At 40.9% G+C, this 14,572-nt stretch overlaps 1 protein-coding gene across 6 annotated transcripts in view; it reads left to right on the top strand.

Moving 5' to 3' along the window:
• The window catches only part of OTOL1 (otolin 1), a 231,812-nt gene extending 223,809 nt beyond the window's left edge, over window positions 1–8,003 (top strand). For 5 of the 6 annotated variants that reach the window (XM_055082790.1, XM_055082809.1, XM_055082820.1 and 2 more), the window contains 2 exons: window positions 6,257–6,328; window positions 6,996–7,959. In XM_055082790.1, coding sequence (XP_054938765.1) covers window positions 6,257–6,328; window positions 6,996–7,903 — 980 coding nt within the window. In that variant the 3' untranslated portion in view covers window positions 7,904–7,959. Of the gene's footprint in view, window positions 1–6,256; window positions 6,329–6,995 lie in introns of all 6 variants that reach the window. The other variant, XM_055082768.1, reaches the window with a different exon arrangement.
• The last annotated feature ends 6,569 nt before the right edge of the window (window positions 8,004–14,572 follow it).

Raw genomic sequence — 14,572 nt, forward strand, 5'->3', positions numbered from 1 at the left:
CTATTTCTGTTGATTTGAGTCCTCTCCCTTTTTTTCTTGATGAGTCTGCCTAAAGGTTTATCAATTTGGTTTATCTTCTCAAAGAACCATCTTTTAGTTTTATTGATCTTTGCTGTTGTTTTCTTTGTTTCTATTTCATTTATTTCCATTTTGATCTTTATGATTTCTTTCCTTCTACTAACTTTTTTTTTTGTTCTTCTTTCTCTAGTTGCTTTAAGTGTAAGGTTAGGTTGTTTATTTGAGATTTTTCTTGTTTCTTGAGGTAGGATTGTATTACTTTAAACTTCCCTCTTGGAACTGCTTTTGCTGCCTCCCATAGGTTTTGGTTCATTGTGTTTTTATTGTCATTTGTTTCTAGGTATATTAAAATTTTATTTATTTATTTTTGGCTGTGTTGGGTGTTCGTTGCTGCACACAGGCTTTCTCTAGTTGTGGCGAGCGGGGGCTAGTCTTCTTTGCAGTGCATGGGCTTCACATTGTGGTGGCTTCTCTTGTTGTGGCTCTAGGCACGTGGGCTTCAGTAGTGTGGCATGCAGGCTCAGTAGTTGTGGTGCACGGGCTGGTGGTGCTCTGTGGCACGTGAGATCTTCCCAGACCAGGGCTTGAACTCGTGTCCCCTGCATTGGCAGGTGGATTCTTAACCACTGTGCCACCAGGAGCCCCCTCTCGGTGTTTTTTGATTTCCTCAGTGATCTCTTGGTTGTTTATAGCATATTGTTTACCCTCCAAGTGTTTGTGTTTTTTACTGGTTTTTTCCCTGTAATTGATTTCTAATCTCATAGCCTTGTGGTCGGAAAAGATGCTTGATATGATTTCAATTTTCTTAAATTTACTGAGGCTTGATTTGTGACCCAAGATGTGATCTATCCTGGAGAATGTTCCACGTACACTTGAGAATAAAGTGTATTCTGCTGCTTTTGGATGGAATGTCCTTTAAATATCAGCTAAGTCTACCTGGTCTAATGTGTCATTTAAAGCTTGTGTTTCCTTATTAATTTTCTGTCTGGATATCTATCCATTGATATAAGTGGAGTGTTAAAGTCCCCACTATTATTGTGTTACTGTCAATTTCCTCTGTTATGGCTGTTAGCATTTGCCTTATGTATAGAGGTGCTCCCATGTTGGGTGCATAAATATTTACTCTTGTTATATCTTCTTCTTGGATTGATCCCTTGATCATTATGTAGTGTCCTTCTTTGTCTCTTGTAATAGTCTTTATTATAAAGTCTATTTTGTCTGATATGAGTATTTCTACTGCAGCTTTCTTTTGATTTGCATTTGCATGGAATATCTTTTTCCATCCTCTCACTTTCAATCTGTATGTGTCCCTAGGTCTGAAGTGGGTCTCTTGTAGACAGCATATACATGGGTCTTATTTTTGTATGCGTTCAGCCAATCTGTGTCTTTTGGTGGGAGCATTTAATCCATTTACATTTAAGGTAATTATCAATATGTATGTTCCTATTACCATTTTCTTAATTTAGGGGGGTTTGTTTTTGTAGGTCTTTTTCTTCTCTTGTGTGTCCTGCCTAGAGAAGTTCATTTAGCATTTGTTGTAAAGCTGGTTTTGTGGGTTGAATTCTCTTAGCTTTGCTTTTCTGTAAAGCTTTTGATTTCTCCATCAAATCTGAATGAGATCCTTGCCAGGTAGAGTAATCTTGGTTGTAGATTTTTCCCTTTCATCACTTTAAATATATCCTGTCACTCCCTTCTGGCCTGCAGAGTTTCCGCTGAAAAATCAGCTGATAACCTTATGAGAATTCCCTTGTATGTTATTTGCTTTTCCCTTGCTGCTTTTAGTAATTTTTCTTTGTGTTTAATTTTTGTTAGTTTGATTAATATGTGTCTCAGCCTGTTTCTCCTTGGATTTATGCTGTATGGGACTGTCTGTGCTTCCTGGACTTGATTGACTATTTCCTTTCCCATGTTAGAGAAGTTTTTGACTATAATCTCTTCAAATATTTTCTCAGACACTTTCTCTTTCTCTACTTCTTCTGGGATCCCTATAATTTGAACGTTGGTGCATTTAATGTTGTCCCAGAGGTCTCTGAGACTGTCCTCATTTCTTTTCATTCTATTTTCTTTATTTTGCTCCATGGCAGTTATTTCCACCATCCAATCTTCCAGGTCACTTATCTGTTGTTCTTCCTCAGTAATTCTGCTATTGATTCCTTCGAGTTTATTTTAAATTTCAGTTATTGTGTTCTTCATCACTGTTTTTTTGTTCTTTAGTTCTTCTAGGTCCTTGTTAAACATTTCTGTTTAACAGAATTGGATCATCTTTACTATTATTACTCTGAATTCTTTTTCAGGTAGATTGCCTATTTCCTCTTCATTTATTTGGTCTTGTGGGTTTTTACCTTGCTCCTTCTTCTGCAACATATTTCTCAGTCTTCTCATTTTGTCTAACTTACTGTGTTTGAGGTCTTCTTTCCACAGGCTGCAGTGTCATAGTTCCTCTTGCTTCTGGTGTCTGCCCTTGGTGGGTGAGGTTGGTCCAGTGGCTTGTGTAGGCTTCCTGGTGGGAGGGACTGGTGCCTGTGTTCTGGTGGGTGGAGCTGGATCTTGTCCCTCTGATGAGCAGGGCCATGTCAGGTGGTGTGTTTTGGGGTGTCTGTGAGCTTAGCACAGCTTCAGGCAGCCTGTCTGCTGATAGGTGGGTTTGTGTTCCTGTCTTGCTTGTTTGCTGTGAGGCATCCAGCACTAGAGCCTGCAGGCAGTTGGGTGGAGCCATGTCTTGTATTCAAGATGGAGACCTCTGGGAGAGGTCTCATCAATTAACATTCCTTGGGGTCAGGAATTCTCTGGCAGTCCAGCATCCTGGACTCAGTGCTCCCTCCCCCAAGGCTCAGGCCTGACCCCCGGCTGGGGAACCAAGACCTCACAAGCCACACATCACGGCAATAAAGGGAAAAAAAGTGGGGGGGGGGAGAAAACAAAGGAAAACAAAAAGAGAAACAAAACCCAAGAGAAATAGCAAATACAGAAACAAATAGCAACAACAGCAATAAAACCAAAAAACAAACAAAACTCCAGACAAATGGTAAAAGCAAAACCAACCAAACAAAAATGAAAACAAACTCAGGCACACGCAAAAAGAAACAAAAACAAAACCAAAGAAAACAAAAACCAAGAGAACAACCAGACAAACAAAAGAACCCCATAATGAAATCAAACAATTAAAAACAAAACTAACAAAAACAGAAAACAAAAAACAGAACTAAAACAGAATGCAAACTGAAGAATAAAGCAAACAAAACAGACACACAAAAGCAATTAAAAGAAGGATAAAAAGAAAAAACAGAAAAAAGAGGAAAAAAGTTAAAAACAAAATAGAACAAAGAAGGGGGCTTCCCTGGTGGCGCAGTGGTTGAGAGTCCGCCTGCCGATGCAGGGGACACGGGTTCGTGCCCTGGTCCGGGAAGATCCCACATGCCGCGGAGCGGCGGGGCCCGTGAGCTATGGCCGCTGAGCCTGCGCGTCCGGAGCCTGTGCTCCGCAGCGGGAGGGGCCACAACAGTGAGAGGCCCGCGTACCGCAAAAAAAAAAAAAAAACAAACAAAAAAAAACTGTGAGAGCTTTAAAATAGAACAAAGAAAAGGAAAAAAACAGAATAATGAAAAAGCAAAGTAAAAATAAAATATATATTAACAAAATTAAAAAAAGAAAAAAACAGAGAAAAACCAAACAAACCTAAAAACCCCCAAAATACTAAATAAAAATAAAGAATAATAATTACAAAAAACAAAGCCAGCAACAGAACAAATCAAAACATAATAATAATAATATTAATAATAATATTTTCCTGGGGTCTCAGCTGTCATTGTCCTAGCCCCTGCTGTGAGCCACAGCCCACCTCCACCTCCCCAGTAGGTCCTCCAGTGCCTCTAGGTTGGTCTCTCGACCTGCTGTGGGCACTGTGAGGACATGTCAGACTCTGATCTGGCCCAACTCATGCGTGTGCTTGCCCCCAAAGTCCACAGCTGCCAGAGCTAGACCAGTTTCATCTGTGGGAACACTCATTGTCCATTCAGATCCATAGATGCAGGGTCTACGAAGCTTATCACAGGGCTTTAATATGTAGCTTGTGCAACTGATGGAAAGATTTTTGTTCCTGTTCCTTAGTCACCCTGCCCCTGGGGCTCAGCTGTGATTTTAGCCCCACTTCTGCATGTGGGCCACCCACAGAATTCTGCTCCCGAGGCTGCCCTGGAGCACTTGGGCCTGCCCCAGTGAGGGCAGGGCGTGGAGGTGGCATGGCTGCCTGGGTCGCTTGAGCCCCAGTGGCGACAGGTGCGCATGGAAGCGGCAGCCACAGGCACAAGAGATCTGGCCCTAGTGGGAGCATTTTCTAGTGCCCAGTGGCAGGTGTATGAGGGCCAGCCCTGGCAGGGCCCTTTCCTAGCACCTGGGGGGATGCGCAGGGGCTGGTGCATGGGGAGAGAGGCTGTAGTGGTGGCTCCATCCCCTGTATGTCACTCAACAGTGGTGCCTTGCTTCCATGGCAGTCTAGGTTTCCTCTACAGGCCTTCCCAGTTGCATATTTCCTCCCTCCCATCCCCATAGGCTGTCTCCTTGCAGCCAACAATAGTACTCCTCCTGGGTTCGTACTCCAATCCCCACGTTCCAGCTCCCAGCCCCCGTGCGCACCAGTGGACACACGTCCCAGTGTGGGGCATGCAGTGCTGTTGCATGGACTGTCTGTGTAGGTCTCACTCTGTGCTTTCTGCCACAGACTGGCTGTTCCACCCTCCTCTGACAGCCTCAGATGCTTCCCTTCTGTCCCAACAGATTTTTCTGTTGGTGAGGGGGCTTCCCCAGATGTGGGAACCTCTCTGCTGCTTCAGCTCCCCAGTTGGGGATCAGGTTCCATCCCATTTCCTCTCCTCTTCTTTCTCCCTTTCTTTCATCCTACCTGGTTATGCAGGCATCATTATTGTCCTTTCTGGTGTCCAAGGTCTTCTGCTAGTGTTCAGCCGGTGTTCTGTGAGAATTGTTGCATCTGTAGATGTATTCTTGATACATTTGTGGAGAGAGATTAAATCCAGGTCCTCCTACTCCTCCACCATCTTGAAAAGCCCCCTCTTCTCATGACTTTTAATTTGACTTAGGGTTTCTTTTTCCCTGGCAAAAATGAAACAAAATATGTTGGTTATATCATAAATAATATGGCTAGTAAGTTGATGCCAAACAATATTATATACAGTTATGTTTGACTCCATACAGATTGCTAAACTTTTTCATACTTCAGTTTATTTTGTGATGAAAGTGGTGACAAAAATATGTGCTCTACCTTTCTTGATGGGAGATGCTACAAACTTTTGTAAATGAAAAATGTTCCAATTGATGAAATGTGCTCTGTTATGTGAGCCTCCCTGTTATATGAGAGGCTGTTTTACTATGAAATAAAAATTAATATTAAACTAAAAGGTTGAAATTTAAAAATTCATGTTAAGAGCTTGGAACATTACCTGGTGCAAAGTAAGTGCTCAATGAGAGTTAGCTATTATTGTTACTGTTATTTTTGCTATTATTAGTTACAATTAAAATAAATCTAGAGTGGCTGCACTGTAACAGGATGGGCCTTTGGCCAGGCCCAGTATAAAAGTCCATTTTGTGGTAATATGGCAAATATCTAAAAGCCCAGATATTTTTATTTTTTCAAACATGAATTTTCACAGCTTTATAATTTGCCCAAAGAGTGTACGAAAAAAAATTCCAAACAAAATGAAAATTAGCTTTTCCTTGGTGCTTTATGTATATCAAGGACAATATTTTTTATCCTGTGTGGGTTTTTATTATGAATAGTTTTAGCTGACTGCAGAGTGTTGTGCTCTGTGTTTTAGCTTATATGGTGCATGGTACGATTTCTCAGGCATTGTGAGGGATATAAAAAAAGAGGACTTTTAACTGTCATTCAGAATTTGTAATAAGAAGAGCACAAACATAGACATACATAATGTAAGGCAGAATGTCATAGGTTTTGTAAGAGATTTGAAGAGCTACAAGAATGCTGAGGGAAAAGCTGAAATCTGTTTGAAGAGATTTGGCACGACCTCCAAATATAGTTTAAATGGTTTACCATCAATTGGAATAAAATATTCCTAATGTTGCTCAATAAATTCTTTTTCCATATTGTTTTACCTTTACACATTTTGGTAAAGGAAGCATTAGAATGTGACACAGTTGTGAAATGGGTGTTTGTTATATCATAGCTAATATAGTTAGAAAAAAGTTAATCTTGGTATCATTTTAGGACTTAAGGGAGAACGTGGGGAGCAAGGAACAAATGGAGTTCCAGGATACCCAGGAAAACCTGGAGAACCAGGTAGTGTATAAAGTATACCTACTGTGTGTAGTCACGTGTGCAGTATGGCCCTTAATTTTCTTCCTGTTTGTATTTAAAGTTATCAGGGAGGTAACATGGAAATATCAATTACTAATAATCTTCTAATAATTTAGTGTACTGATTGGATGGAGTGTTATCAGCACTAGTCTAGGAGTCTGGAAGTGGTAAAAGTATCTGAACTCTGCACCTCTTTCTCTCTGTCCTTGGGAAGAAGATCTCTAAATCTTTCTGGGTTGCAGTTTTTTTGCCTGTAAGATTTTGGGTTTGGATGGACAATATGGAGATTTAGGAGAATAGCTGGGTTGGGCCAAAATGCAAAGTGTAATGGAACACAATGGGCAACTATAGTTCTAATACTCTTCATCATCTTAAAAGTCAAACAAACAAACAAACAGACAAACTAGATATATAAGGTCTAAATATAAGCTGTTGCTTCTCAGTAGCATTAACTCTTTCCTTTATGAGGGAGTAGCTTGATTTGAATGGCTCAGTGTAAGAGTCTCCTCTGCATGGCCATTGCTCAGGCAAGAAGCGGGTTTCCAGCTCCATTTAAGAGGTTTTGTTTCATTTTGTGAGCTCTCTGATAATAGCATACTGGTTATACCGTATGTGAGCCTTAACCATTACTTTAATTTTTCCATTTCAGGTGGACTTGGTCCTAAGGGAGATAGAGGAAACATTGGCCTGGCAGGAGTGAAAGGACAAAAAGGCTCGAAGGGGGACACGTGTGCCAATGGTACCAAAGGAGAGAAAGGAGATAAAGGAGACCGAGGGGCTGTGGGTGCACCAGGCTTGAATAGAGAGCCTGGGGCCAAGGGAGACAAGGGGGAGATGGGGGATAAGGGCTACTGTGGAGATTCTGGGGAGAGGGGGGGAAAAGGAGAAAAAGGCAAGGAGGGCATGAAAGGAGAAAAAGGTAGCAAAGGAGATATTGGAACGGAGGGGAAAAGTGGTTCAGACGGGCTGCCTGGGCCCCAAGGTGATCCAGGAGTTAAAGGAGAAAAGGGAGAGTTGGGTCCTCCTGGTCTTGTGGGACCTGCAGGGCCAAAGGGTGAGCTTGGGAGCAAAGGGGTCCGAGGGTCTATTGGGAAGAAGGGCTCTCGGGGCCTCAAGGGCTCCAAGGGGGAGGTGGCCAGAGTCCCACGGTCAGCTTTCAGTGCTGCTTTATCCAAGCCTTTCCCTCCTCCAAATGCCCCTATCAAGTTTGACAAGCTTCTCTATAACGACCAAGGGAACTACAGCCCTGTCACTGGGAAATTTAATTGTAGTATTCCTGGGGCATATGTTTTTTCCTACCACGTCACCGTGAGGGGCCGACCTGCTCAGATCAGCCTGGTGGCCTGGAATAGGAAGCAGTTCAAGTCCAGAGAAACACTCTATGGTCATGAAATAGACCAGGCCTCTCTCCTCATCATCTTGAAATTAAAAGCAGGGGACCAAGTCTGGCTGGAAGTTTCAAAAGATTGGAATGGGGTGTATGTCAGCGCTGAGGATGATAGCATTTTTACTGGGTTCCTTTTGTACCCAGAGGAAAACCCTGGAATTTCACCATAAACTTGTATCTTCGACACTGTAGTTTGTGTTTAGTGGAATAAGTCAGGTAACATTGGGTAGTGCTATTGAAAAAAATAACCTTCATTTTTTTCATGATTATAAAAATAATACAGAAAAATTAAGAAAAAATTATATCACCTAGAGTCAATAATTCCTATTTTAAAACATCACCTTTAAAAAATATTTATATGTATTTGAGAGCATGTGTCTATAGCTTTTTTCATTTAGCATTATAATGGCATTTCTCAAGCCCTTTAAATAATATTTGTATACAAAAATATGAATGAAATTTGTAATAAATATATTCTTACTAAATATTTTCTATGTCTCATAAAAATGTGTGTAACTCTTTTCAGTGTGAATGTGAGGCTAACAGCTGACATATGATGGGTAGGTATTTCTCAAAAGTTTCTAATTCTGTTGGGAGGATTGCCTTCCAACAAAATAGAACTATTCCCATGTTAGTTTAATTCACGGAGAATGCACAGAAAGAATAGTAAAGACTAGCTAAAGTATTTTTAAGATTAATCAGTGTGTAAGGGTTTTTGCTCATAAAAAGCCTGTATTATATGGACTTGTGTGTTGGGTAAAAGGTAAAAAGAAAGTTGATATAGATATTGCTTCATCATAGCAAAGATCCAGGGATTCATCTAATTATTGTGCTTAGAAGAACTGAATGTCCCCCAAAGATTTCAGAGTAAAATTAAATCATTATTGATCTAAAATTTCAGCCCTTTCTTCATGGAAGAACACTTAATTTGGATAAATTCTTTGGCTTCATTATCATCATCTCTAAAATAATTAATTCTAATTATTCAGTGATAACATTGCTGGAACAGGTGGGTATTTGGGAATTCACTTGCAATGTGAATATTTAAAGCTGTGAATATATAATAACCCAACAGCCTCATTTTTTAAGAAGTGAATTCGTTGACTCTGAACTGAATTTGGTTTAATGAAGGCATATAGTTATGCAGATTTGCAAATCTTGGTGAGTCAAATCAGGGAGTGAGTGATGGGAAACTTTCTGGCCTTGCTCTGCCAGATAAACAAATTCTGAAAAACATAATTTATTTTTGATCTTCATATATATGTATATATATATATATATTAGAGTATTGCTTCTCAAACTGTGTTCAGAGGAAAACCATTCTGGAAGTTGTTATTACGAGCTACTGCAAAGAGTGGGTTCTGTGTCAAACAAATGTTGGAAATGCTATATTCTATCTCTCTTTTAAAGATTCATAGAGCATGTTAGTGTAGTCCCTGATATTCCCACAGAAAAGAAATTTGTTTAATTTTGTTTTATATAATATTTATTTTGAGTATAGAACTCATCAAGCAGCATCCCACGGAACAGCGTTCTGTAAGATGCCAATTTTGGAAATGTTGCATTAGTTTCTCATCCAAAGATTACCCAGCAGGCTGGGATAAAGTTTACTCTTGACATTTTGCCCTTGCTTCAGCAATTCTTCTCTATTTAGATTGCAATATTGATTTAATTGTGGCTTTGCTTGTATTTGTCACAGGGAGAGTAAGAATTCACAAATGATTAAGATAGTGATATTTGCACTTAGACTTTTCTTTTCCAGTTTGAGGACGGGATAGTGAAGAGATTCCAGGAACTTATAGAGTTTTGTCTCTCTGTATTTTCTTATAGATATATTTCTTTCTTTATGCCTTCTCCATCTTTGGGTCGGAGGGATTTGGGAGGCTGAGATCAACTAACCTAGGAGGATGGAAGAGAAACCACATCAAAGGATGTGATGTAAAAGGCAGCTGGGCAGAGGGCCAGTAAGAGAGGAACAATTCACATGGAGGATTTATGATATCCAGCGGTGTCTTACATGTGTGTTTGTGCTAAACATTTTATAGGAAGTCTGAAGTTAAGAGTTTAGGGTTAGGATCCAGTGTTGGTGGTTAGTTATGAATTTTTCCCAGGGCATCCCAACTAAGGAAGTTCTTAGCCTTTGGGATGGCTTTGGGAGGTGACTTCTGGGTTCTGTATGCCACTCTCTGCTACAAGGGTGAAGTGGCACAACAATGTCCCTTCTTTCAACTATACCATGTCTTCCATCTCGTTGAAAGCCCAAAAACAAAGAGTGGATCTCTTGCATCCCAAGGATTTGAATGCAACCCATATCCTGCTCCTACCCTAATGACTGTTGCATATCCTGACCTCTTCCCTGAATGCCTGCCCAGAGTATTAAACTGCTGAGAGGACTTCCCTGGTGGTGCAGTGGTTAAAAATCCACCTGCCAAAACAGGGGACACGGGTTTGATGCCTGGTCTGGGAAGATCCCACGTGCCACGGAGCAACTAAACTCGTGCGCCACAACTACTAAGCCTGCTCTCTAGAGCCTGTGAGCCACAACTACTGAGCCCGTGTGCCACAACTACTGAAGCCCGCGCACCTAGAGCCCGTGCTCTGAAACAAGAGAAGCTACTGCAAGAGAAGTCCACGCACCGCAACGAAGAGTAGCCCCCGCTTGCTGCAACTAGAGAAAACCTGTGCACAGCAACGAAGACCCAATGCAGCCAAAAGTAAATAAATAAATAAATAAATAAATAAATTTATTAAAAAAAAAAACTGCTGAGAGTTAAAATACATCTCAGGCTTAACATGACAAAACAAGCTTCTGAAAGTCTCCCCAAGCTGCTCCTCCTACATCCTGCCCTAGCTCACATAATGGCAACTTTTTATGGAGTTGCTCAGGCTGAAAACCTTGTGTCATTTGATTTTTCCCTTTCACACTTAAATCCAGTCTGTCAGGAATCCTTCTGGTGCTTCTTTCAGAAAGTATTCAGAATTTGATGACTTCTCACATCTCCATTGCCATCACCCTGATGAGACCACCGTCATTTATTGCCAGGATTTTTTTATTGCAGTAACCTCCAAATTGGATTTCCCTAAGATACAAGGGGCCAAAATACAAATGGGACCCAACATAATAAATATCTAAATATTTGAACTTTATGAATCAATCTAACAAAGTTATTTAAAATATGTTCTATCCTCCTACTTTAATGTATACTCATGTTGAAAAAGTAAGAAACGATTAATGATTTTTATATGACCAACAGTAAGCAAAACATAACAGATGACTGAATTACTATTGTGTGTGTCTGGGTGTTCTCTTAATGGGTAGGTGACATTTGGATGAGTACAGAAAGAGTTTAACTTATGAATTACTATATGTCTATCCTGTAGCTGTTATTTTTAAAACTTAATTTCAGTAAAATATATGCCACATAATCAAGATTTCCATGTAATTGATGTTCTATTGATAGTTTTATCAAATTAGACCACTCGGGCTTCCCTGGTGGCGCAGTGGTTGAGAATCCGCCTGCCGATGCAGGGGACACGGGTTCGTGCCCCGGTCCGGGAAGATCCCACGTGCCGCGGAGCGGCTGGGCCCGTGAGCCATGGCCGCTGAGCCTGCGCGTCCGGAGCCTGTGCTCCACAACGGGAGGGGCCACAACAGTGAGAGGCCCGCATACTGAAAAAAAAAAAAAAAATTAGACCACTCTTGTTGAGTCCTTGTATTTTAAAAATTAATTAAACATATTAATTTTAATTCAGTTTGGAGAAACTTTTGCTCATCTGAGCTAGCAATAAGAACCACAACTTCTACATATCATGTTCAAGTATTGTAATTGGGGTTGCAGGTGATACATTACCACTATTGTAAACAATATTTCAAAATATTTGAATTTCATCCTATAAACTATGATCACTTATATTGCCATTTTCATCATCTCTTGAAACAATATTCTAGAATTTAGCTCCAGCATGAATTTTGTTTGGACCTGCATAAATAAAAATGTAGAGAGATATGAATTGTTTAATATTTCTAGCCATTAAGTATGCAACCATTGCAAACCCTGGGCCATTCGTGAATATCTCAAGAATGCTGAATTGGAACACAAAGAGAAGCAAGGAAATGGTCTCTCAGCACAACTGAGACATAATATGTTGTTATCTATGGCACTTATGCTCTCCAAGAGGAAGTTAGTAAGTGAAGTCGTACTTCTCTTAATTAGGCACATCCATTTCTCAAATCCTCCCCACATTCCTAAGCAGCATCCAGCTCCCAAGTTTGCAGCCTTGATGGCATTTGGAGGCAGTCACCTTTTGTTTGATGCACATGTGGCAAGAGTTGTGGAGAAGAGTCTAAAAGGGTCTAAAATGTGGTAGTCATGGGAATACATATTTAAGACTGCAAGCTGTGCTGTGCCAGAATTGAGCCTGATTGCTAAGAAGGATGCCCTGGGTACTATCATAAATGTACATGTTCTGTGTTTGTTTTATGCAGGATGCCATAAAACATGGGGCCCAGGGCAGGGGCCCCTCTTGCTTGGGTCTAAAGGCAGTATCTCCTATTTCTGTCTCCAACTCCTTTAATCAAAGCAATCCTGTTAAAAAGGAAGTTAGATCATCTTACTCCTCTGCTCAAAGCCTCTTGAAGCTCCTATCTCATCGGGAGTAGAAGCTGAATCCTTACTATGACCAGAAAGGCCCCCGTGCGATCTGGCCCCTGCTTTCCCTCTGACTCTGCCATCTCCTCCATGCTCACTCTGGGCATTGCCCTCAATGCTATTTCTCAAATTCACTCACATATTTCCACTTAGGGCTAGGGCTTTGCACGTGCCATTCTACCTAAATGGCTCTTATCCCAGGTAACTGCATGACTGTCCCCTTCCTCTCTCTCGAGCCTTTATTCAAATATCACCTTTTCAGTAAGGTCTTTGACTACTTGATTTTAAATTGCATTCCCATACCCTGCCTCTCATCCTGGCTTTTTTCTCCACAGCACTCACCACATCTAATACATATTTCCCTTACTGATCTTTATTTTCTGTCTTCCCACTAGGAAGTAAGTTCCAGGACTCCAAGGATTTTTATCTGTTTATTGCCCTTTCCCCAGCACCAGCACATTAACCATGTGTTCAGTGAATGAAGATTGATGGGGTCCAAACTGCTGTGGTGGTTGTAAATCTCTTCACAAGGTGATGCTCACAGGTTATCTTGCTTTTGGTTTCCATCTTAATGTAACACAACAATGACAAACTACTAGTCTGTTGCAAAGTAACTAAAACTGTGACTTAGATTTCATAATTAAGAAACTGGCTTCATGAAATGCCATGTTTTAAGTTTCATTGTGTTTCAAAGAGCTACAGATTTTTTTTTTTCCTGTGGGGACAGGGGACTACTGGGCGGTTCCATGGGGTTGCAGTGAGGAGCTTACAAGTATGGAAGGGGAACGTGTCTCCTGTTGCTGGCGATGATGCTCCTTTTGAGTGGGCGTCTAATCCATTTTTATCTCTTAGCCCAGCCCCAAATGGGTCATCCTGAGTCCTGGGAATTACTATATTCTATATCTGTGAAGCCACTTTCGAAAAGATTTTAAAATGAGGCAAGAAGACTGTAAGACTTTAAGATTTAAGGACGCTGTAAAACTTGGAAGAAGGGCTTAGGGAGAAGGAAAAATTGAGAGCAATGCAGTTACCAGTGACAAAGATGGGGGTGGGGCAGGCAGGAGAGAGAGAATTATGGAGTCATAGAAACTGCTATTTCCTAGGTCCCAACAATGTGCCAGGCACTGAGCTTTATGTGTCTAAAGTGCCTTAAGTGATAGATCACGTGAGGAGACTGAGGCATGTGGTTATTAGGCAATGTGCCAAAGGACACCCTTCTGGTAGGTGGGGGAGCCAGGAACCCACACTCTTTTTTAAAAATTTTATTGAAGTAGAGTTGATTTACAATGTTGTGTTAATTTCTGCTGCACAGAAAAGTGATTCACTTACACATATACATATTCTTTTCCATTAGGGTTTATCACAGGATACTGAATATAGTTTCCAGTGCTATACAGTAGGACCTTGTTGTTTATCCATGCTATACATAACAGTCTGCATCTGCTAATGCCAAACTCCCACTCCCTCCCTCCCCCACCCCCTCCCCCTTGGCAACCACAAATCTGTTCTCTATGTCTGTGTGTCTGTTTCTGTTTTGTAGATATCATGAACCCGCCCTCTTAACCAATGGAGCAAAGCAGTGTTTACTAAAAAGCTTGGCTGGTAAGACCTGGTATTGATATAATGGGAAAAAGAATGGTAGTAACTCAGTTTCTCAAGGCTATCATCCCAAGTGGGAAAGGGAATGAGAAGGGGACAAGCATTCACTGATATTTCAGCAGGGGATACAAGAATGGGTTTCATGCAAAACTGCAGTTGGAACCGCTGGGGTTTATTGATAATGGAGTGTGTAGTTGGGCGCTCTGATCAGCCTAGTGAATAATCCATGTGAGTTTGGTGGGAAAATTTAGTAGGAGTGCTTGATTGTTCTAGGAACTAGAATTAAAGCATATCTATTGTTGCTTGAAGTATAAGAATTACCTTGTGTCTAATAGAGATGACATGAGAGATTTGCATGTTAGGGTTCCTTGCCACTAAGGTAGGAAATGCATGGAAGGCATCTCTCTTGTCCTGAGCTTGTGGAGGGCGCTGAGGAGACAGAAGCTTCCTTCTTTTACTCTCTGTGTAGTCATTCATTGCCTTAAGGTTACTGTGTGCCAGACACTGTTCTTGGTACTGAGGATAAATCAGTGAGCACAACAGGGGAAAACATCCTCTGTCTTCATAGCACTTATGAAGAGAAAGAATTAA

The sequence above is a fragment of the Physeter macrocephalus genome, chromosome 1 (genome assembly GCF_002837175.3).
Source record: "Physeter macrocephalus isolate SW-GA chromosome 1, ASM283717v5, whole genome shotgun sequence".
Taxonomy (NCBI): Eukaryota; Metazoa; Chordata; class Mammalia; order Artiodactyla; family Physeteridae; genus Physeter; species Physeter macrocephalus.